This window comes from Carassius carassius, chromosome 12 (assembly GCF_963082965.1).
Source record: "Carassius carassius chromosome 12, fCarCar2.1, whole genome shotgun sequence".
NCBI lineage: Eukaryota > Metazoa > Chordata > Actinopteri > Cypriniformes > Cyprinidae > Carassius > Carassius carassius.
In genome coordinates this window covers 9835397-9843218 of record NC_081766.1, presented here as the reverse complement: position 1 = coordinate 9843218, position 7822 = coordinate 9835397, and the positions used below count along the sequence as shown (strand labels likewise).

The following is a 7822-nucleotide window of genomic DNA, read 5'->3' as shown; positions in this document are numbered from 1 at the left end:
GTTAGTGCTATTAATGAGGAGTGATCTGACTTGAGTGGTTGCTGTGGTATTTAAGCATCCCAAACTATGGACACGCAGCTCCCCGCTCTCATGGGAGTGAGTGCAAACAGCGCCGTCTGGTGGTAAACATAATAAACTAAATCTAAATTTACTTCTATTTACTTTTTAAAGCATGCGAACACACACCAGAAAAAAAAGTATAAATAATTTAGCTATTGTATGCAAAGTCTGCAAGTATGTAACATTTATTTTTCTATGAGTCAGTCACTGTACTTGAAAATAAAATAAAAATACACTAGTGGTTCCAGTTTTCCTTCTAAAAAATATATTGCATTTACTCTCCTTTTTAAATAATGTCAATTACTACAGTTTTTTTTTCTTTTTTCATAGCACATTTAATGTGTTGCCTATAAATTGAATTACAATAATACAACTTTTGGGGCTGTTACCAAACAAATAAAATAATTATCAACAAAATTCATCTTCGCAATGGTGAGGAAACTCGGAAGCTGTATCTGAAGGGACCTTTAGATGTGTTTACACACTGTTTAATGCAAGATATCAATGCATTTAACCTGCAGTTACAAATGCATAAATAATGCTTTGATATTTGAATCCTAACGTTGAATACTGATATTTGTATAAGTCTCTTAATATTAATTCCTTGTTTGTTGAATTGTTATAGAAAATCAATATCACACTTGTGATTTTTGTGAAAAAATGGCACTCTTCGTGTGATATTGATATGAAATGATATATATATACACATTTTCTGCGCACATATCTTGAATTTTGGTAGCATTCTAAATGAATTTTATTAAACTGAATCAAGCAATGAAAGAACTCTAAATTAGCATTCAGTCTAGCTAGTGTTTAAGCACTCATAACTACTCTTATAAACTACGAAACTGTCCACAACCTTATGATAAATTAATCTTCTATTAACATTGTACATAGACTTTGTTGCTTATGGTGAGGAAATTCACGAGTTTCAGTCTGAAAAAAACTGGGATTTCAGCTATGACTAATCTGAACGCCTCTGATTGGCTAGTACATTCCTAAACTCAATATAATCGTGTGTGATTTGTTAATAATGAACGTTGTACTCATAAGCAGGTCTAAATTTGCTGAATTCTGCTCTCTCATGAATGCTTTCATAATAAACAACAAATTGCAGATGTACGTGCGATGTAAGTATAAGAGAATTATTCATCATATAGTGTGGATATCTTCAATAATTATAACGGGATTTTAAAAAAAAGTTCATAAACTCGCAGAAGACTGAAGGCGGTGATGTTCTTTGATAACATAAATGTTCGTTCTTTTTCTGTAGCTGTTGTTTGAATAAGTAAATATAAGCATTATAATTTGTAGCTTGCTATGTTTCTATTAAATTATGTTAAATACAATTTCAGTAATATTACAATTACAAATATTTTAGGACAAGACATTCATATGCTACTTGACTAAACAGATATAATGTGTAGCTAATAGATTATATTAACATTAAGTTGCTTTTAACCGTACACTGGAGTTGGTTCACACTGGCTATAAGTAAATAATTATAGAGTAAATAAGTAAATAATGTCTTAAAAATTAGTATGATAATATCATGTGTCATTAATCTCAAAGGCTGATGATAGGACAATATGACTATGAAACATACCGCCAAACACACTCTCATTGGCTCATTTGGGGCCAAATTTCTTTTTGATGCATTTGTATTTTTGAAACAGGCCTATATTAACAATTTATATTATTTTGATGAATGTGTGTGTCTTTTATCCGATTTACTAATTGTTATAATTTCTTTTAGTGCTGGTCAATTATGAACTATAAGTAAAATTGAACTGCTAGTAATAAAAACTTGTGAGAATTGGATGGGACTGTGGGGCCTCTGCTGCAAACTTTTGAGTGGCTCCACCCCTAACAGATGTACTCTCACTCCAAACTTTGCATAAAACTTGACAGCCCTGCAACTGTATATATTGTATATACTGTACACACTATAACCCTGAGCAGCAGTCTCTGAGTGAAGAAAGCCTGACTAGCACCACCTGACTGCCGTCCATGGATTTACAGACACAACAAGTACAGACACACACTTGAAGAAAGCAATAGGGCGGCGTTAGTAACATTTCGCTACTTCAGACTGCAAGACAACAGTTAGACAAGTATTGAGCGTGAGTAGAAAATAACATGGAAACAGTTGACAATACACAATTTTCTTTCATTTCGTAGGAAGTCTACAGGTTTATTTTCCCTCTCGCCCTGCTCCATTGTTTAGTTTTTTTTTTTCAGGGAAGTGTGTGGTGTGCGGTAAGTAGCGCATGTCTTGTTGCTCCAACTTTTAACGACTACATTTTTTGTGTTGTTTATTTAAATAGTACAAACTTTAATACGTGCACTGTCATATTCACGAAACGATAGGGAGATATGGTCGCATAGATGTGTTTATTTGTCAGAAATCCCGTGATTTGTTTCGACTAGCAGATTGTTGACAAACTTGTCTAAGGCAGGCAGCATGACTAGCTAACTAACTATCTAACAAACAACCTAATTACATTTAAACCAATTACACTACCACTTAATTTCTCAAATTGCTTGTTGTCCCCTCTATATTTGTCTTCAACTTTTATGATTTACATAGGTATTTCAGAATTCCATTTGAATAGGCTTATTTAGAATAAGCAGTTTAGTGCATATATGTGTCTCTAATATATGTATAATCTAACAATAAACTGGATTTATATAGAATAATTTCTGAACAATGTAACACTGAGGACTGTGCGATGCCTGCTGAAAATTCAGCTTTGTCATGACCGGAATAAATTACATTTTAAATTTTAAAAATGTTTCACAATATTACTGTTTTACTCTATTTTTGTCAAATAAATGCACCCTTGGTGAGCATCACAGAGACTTGTAGAATGGCAGAAGTTCCTGTACTCTGGTCTGTTTTGCCCTAAAGCATATAATGTTTATTTGTGAAGGTCATTTTTCAACAACAAGCCTTTTCTTCCTCTGTCTCAGGATGACCTCTCAGTTTAAAGCAAATCTTCAGCATGTGATGATGTTCAGTCTGACCCAACATCAGTGAGAGTGTTTCATAATCCTGTTTTTTTTTTTTTTTTCCTTTCTTGATCCTTTCCTAGGACATTCTCATAATGGATACAGAACTTTCTAAAATTGATGACAACTGTGGTGATCACTCCACTACTGAAGTAAGTCTTACCTTGTCTGCCTTTTCCATGCCTATACTCATGTTTTGTGTGTTAATCAAACCTTACTGAATATTTCACATATTTGATCTTTATAATTTCACTTATTCTCATAAAACAAGCTATAATAGGAAGGCATCTGTTTTCCCAGCAGGGCATAGAAAAAACACAGCAGTCCTTGGAACCCAGTGAGAAACCTGACGATAAACAGTCAAAATCAGTGCAGGTGGGCATACTTTTTTTTATAACGATGCAACTCATTTTTGCAAATTATTTGCCGGCTAAATACACATATTAAATCTTACATTTTTTAAACACATCTTTGGATGGCTCTTAGGGCTGCCTTTAATCCAGTGAATCTTTAAAGACAAGGGTATTTTAATCAAATGTTTATTGTCAAAAATGCTCTTTTATACCAGGATACAGGTTCTGGTTTAAGTAAAGATGAACAAGTTGATGGTGAGAGCCAACCAACATATAAGGTAAATAAGCAATTTTAATTTCTACATTGGATTATAATGTGAACAAAATATAACCGCTGTTGCTTTGACTACCTAAACTGTATATTGTACATTTTATTTATAATATTTTATAATGAAAATGATAGTATTACTATATTTATTTAAAAATTATATAGTTATGTATTTTTCTTTATGACTTTTAAACTTAATTAGGTTTATATATTCAGACATCAACCCTAAACTTTGAGCTTTGAGAAAACATGTTGTAACAAACTGTTTAAGTTGCTGCTGTTCATCTAGGAATCTTGTGCAAGTCTAGCTTGCTGTGGAAGCTGTTATTTGAACATGCCTTTGGGCTTTTTCAGCAATAATTTTGGGGTTTTAATTGGCCTAGCCTAAATAGCAATAGCCAAAGATAAAAGACAAGTACCTACATGAACACCAGAATGCTGGGCGGGATATGACTCAAATTGTTGTGTAAGATCATCTAGCAGAGGTTGAATAAAGTAGCTCAATTACAAAGAAAATTGCAAGGCTACAATTTAAATATTTGTCTGGAGTGTGCCTCAAATAGTGCTGTTGTGTCTGGCAACTGTGACAGTTTTTTTTTTGTTTTATTAATGGCACTTCTGTTAGTTTTTCATTTTGTATGCTGTAATTTGTTGCATTTTTTTATTTTAATACAAATCAAAGGCTAGATAATCACAATTTTAAATTTATTTCTGAACCATAGGCTAAAGCTGTTCATTTCACACTGGCAGCATGTTGCTAGGGGCTGGCGATGAGGTTGTAGTGGGCGTTCTCACTACTGGCTGCCTAGTAACAGTTTTGTTTTTGACAGCTAATCTATTTTCTTGCCACAAAATACAAACATATTTGAGACAAAAGACTAAATATAAAATAATATAATATAATATAAATTGAATCGGTACATAACAACAAAATTGAATAAGAAACAAAGTTGCTTTTTTCCATTGCGCATGTTTATATATGGTAAAGTGACGTGACATACAGCCAAGTATGATGACCCATATTCAGAATTCGTGCTCCGCATTTAACCCATCCAAAGTGCACACACACACCGTGAACCACACCCGGAGCAGTGGGCAGCCATTTATGCTGGGGCGCCCGGGGAGCAGTTGGGGGTTTGGTACCTTGCTCAAGGGCACCTCAGTTGTGGTATTTCCGGCCCGAGACTTGAACCCACAACAGCAGGGCTTTGAACTGGTTCAAAAAACGAAAACTGGAAACGAACAAAATTTTGGAAGGACCAGAAACAGAAACTAAATCAAATTTTATAGTTCTGAACAGAATTAAAAATTTTAAATGGCCATTAATTAACCAGTTACTAATATTATTTTATCATTCTATTTAATATTTGAAATTTGCTGTCAACCAATCACGAATTCCAGTAGTACGTATGCAAAAATTAGCAAAATTATGGTTCATTGTGACACGTTCCAAAGTTTCGGAAAGGAAAACGAAAAAGCAGAGAGTGGGCCCCTAGCTTTCTTTATTTTGCAAAAGCTTTACAATTTGAATTATTTTGTAAAAGCTTGACAGCTTTGAATAATGTCTTGCTTCTGTATAACCAACCAGCTTTGGTATGAACTTACGCGCACACACAACATACTTTTGCTATATTGAAGCCTGTTCATTATCAAAATAAAATAGTTAAAGAAACAAATAAAAAAAGTTACACTGCTCCGTCGCTCTGGTTCCTGGAAATTGCCAGCTCTCCATCTAACTGAATGGGATCGTGTTGCTTTGTTGTTGCGTATTGCTTGTAGTGTGAACAGGGCTTTAGGGTTATATGCATTCTGCTCCTCATTACAGGCCGCTAGCAATGAGATCCTGGAAAAGATGCCTGCCACATTGGTTGAAGCACCTGGAGAAGAGGTAAATCCAAAAGTAAGTATCTATTTCACCATTTGGAGTAAATACTAATGGCCTTACTATTGCGTTGCAAAATGGTTGATCTGGACTTCATCCCATTTGAATGGCTTTAAACCATATGACATTTTCACAGCAAAAAGGACAGAAGAAGAAACCCAAAAATCCATTTATGCCCCAGGTTGCTGCAAAGGTTAAAAAAAATTAATGTCTACTTTTTTTTTCTTCTAATCCTCACAGTTGTAAGTTAATGTAAATATGTGCTATTTTTTCAGAACAAAAGAACACAGGAGAAGAATGGAGACAAAAATGGAGACAGTGCCAGTGACCTTGCAGAGGTTCTGTTATGTAGCAGTTCTTTTAATCAATAACTTTTGTAAGTCAAATAACTTTTGTGACACTGAAAGCAAGATTCAACCAGGTAAGGTATGAGAACTGAGAGATGTGGTATCCTAAATATAAAAACCCCACTGAGGCCTTCATAAACTGTTTTACGCTACAGGTCAGGTCACAATAAATGAGCCGTGCATTGGATTGCTGAACAAGATGCACACAAACATGGAATTCTAAATGTCTGCAAACATTAAAAAGAGAAGTTGTGTCTCTAAAGGAAACATTCAGCTTTCAACAGCAAATACTGATTTTTGCAACGAAATGACAAAAACAAAACCACACAAACACTCTACCGTCCTATTTGTCTCACAACTTCTGCAATTTCTGTTAGTTTTGGAACTTCCCCTTCAAGTTCCCTTTTACACAATCTACTCTCTGATTTGGTTTTTTGTTGTTTTTTTTCCCTAAGACTAAAAGCCACAAGAAGTCCCTCATGGAATGGCTGGATGAGTTCCGTTTAAGTGAAACTCAGAGAGAGGATGAGGAGGTTGGTTCTATAAATATAGATCCTTGTCTTTTTTTCTTTCTAAAAAAAAACCAAAAAGTCAAATTTTAAATGATCCTAAATGCATCTGTCAAAGGATCTTGATGGCCTCATGGATTGGTGGAACACTGTGGAACGTGAGTTTGTTCTGCCATGTTTGTCCACTTTCAGACACAACCCCCTATACTTATTAGTTTAATCTAGTTAACAGCAATTTATTTTTAAAAAGGTTCTGATAGATAGTCCTTTATGATCATAGCACATCATATCATCTTTTTTCCTCCCATTTTGTTTTTTCCAATTCAGAATGGGAAGACATGCCCAAAAGTGACAACATGACCGAAAAAGAGGAAGCCAAGTAAGTCCCAATTCATTCTGTGTGCGTGTGACATGGCAAAGTGAATTTGACTGACCAATTTTCTTTTGCTCAGGGCTTTTGCTGTTACAGCTGAAAAGGTGCAAAAGGGCATATGTGTGTTTAACAAACTTTTCTCAGAACGGGCGGAAGGACTGTGGCAGCATGTGATCGACCTGCATGCCATTGCTGACGGCCTGGATCGCTTCAACAAGAAAACCAAGATTGCCCAGATCACTGGTGGCTCCACCAGTGCTGTGGGAGGTGTTGCTACCATAACTGGCCTCATCTTAGCACCTTTCACAATGGGAACCTCTCTGATCGTCACTGCTGTTGGCCTGGGTGTTGCCATGGCAGGTGGTCTTACCTCTGCATCCGCTGGGATATCCAGTACAGTCAACAACTCTATGGATCGCAAAAAGGTAGAGCGCATTGTGAACGACTACCAGGCGAAGATGGCTGACCTTAACAAATGCATGAAGTTCATCAAGCAAGGCATTACAAACCTACGCAAGTTCAACTTGAATAAGATGAAGAATGCATACAATCGAGACTTCCCTTGTTTTGACAATATATATGAGGACGGGGCTATGGCGGGCAAAGCTATTCTAACCAGTGCCAATGAGATTATGCGTGTGATGCAGATAGCCAATGCGGCGGGAACCACTGCGGCCCGTGCTGTGCAGATCGCTAGTATATCCACAGGTGTTCTGACAGGGCTTTTTGTCGGGATGGATATCTATTTTGTGGCCAAAGACTCCCATGAATTGAAAAATGGTGCAAAGTCCGAATTTGCTGCCAAGATTAGAGAGGTGGCAGATCAGCTACATGAGGGCTTGATGGAACTTAACATAATCCGAGATGAGTTGCGGTTGACCGCCACTCTAAAAGAAGACAAACCTTCTTGACCTACCTCTGTAAACATTCATCTGAGTTTATTATTACATTCACACTAGATGATAGAAAATTGTATGGTTACTCTCAACCTATACTGTACTTTCCATATTAGACATAA

General features: G+C 35.8%; 1 protein-coding gene across 6 annotated transcripts; it reads left to right on the top strand.

The window, feature by feature from the left end:
* The first annotated feature begins 2042 nt into the window (after positions 1-2042).
* On the top strand, positions 2043-7822 carry apol1 (apolipoprotein L, 1). Of its 6 annotated transcripts, none has more exons than XM_059563382.1 (12): positions 2056-2183; positions 2302-2319; positions 3156-3224; positions 3376-3447; positions 3641-3703; positions 5519-5593; positions 5712-5768; positions 5851-5913; positions 6378-6455; positions 6550-6589; positions 6759-6810; positions 6884-7822. In XM_059563382.1, the coding sequence occupies exons 3-12, from the start codon at positions 3168-3170 to the stop codon at positions 7713-7715; spliced, it is 1389 nt and encodes a 462-aa protein (XP_059419365.1). In that variant the 5' UTR covers positions 2056-2183; positions 2302-2319; positions 3156-3167; the 3' UTR covers positions 7716-7822. The 6 variants fall into 6 exon arrangements, with proteins under 6 accessions (XP_059419366.1, XP_059419364.1, XP_059419365.1 ...); XM_059563380.1 differs by having other exon boundaries at positions 2057-2183; positions 3373-3447; XM_059563383.1 differs by lacking the exon at positions 2302-2319 and having other exon boundaries at positions 2043-2183.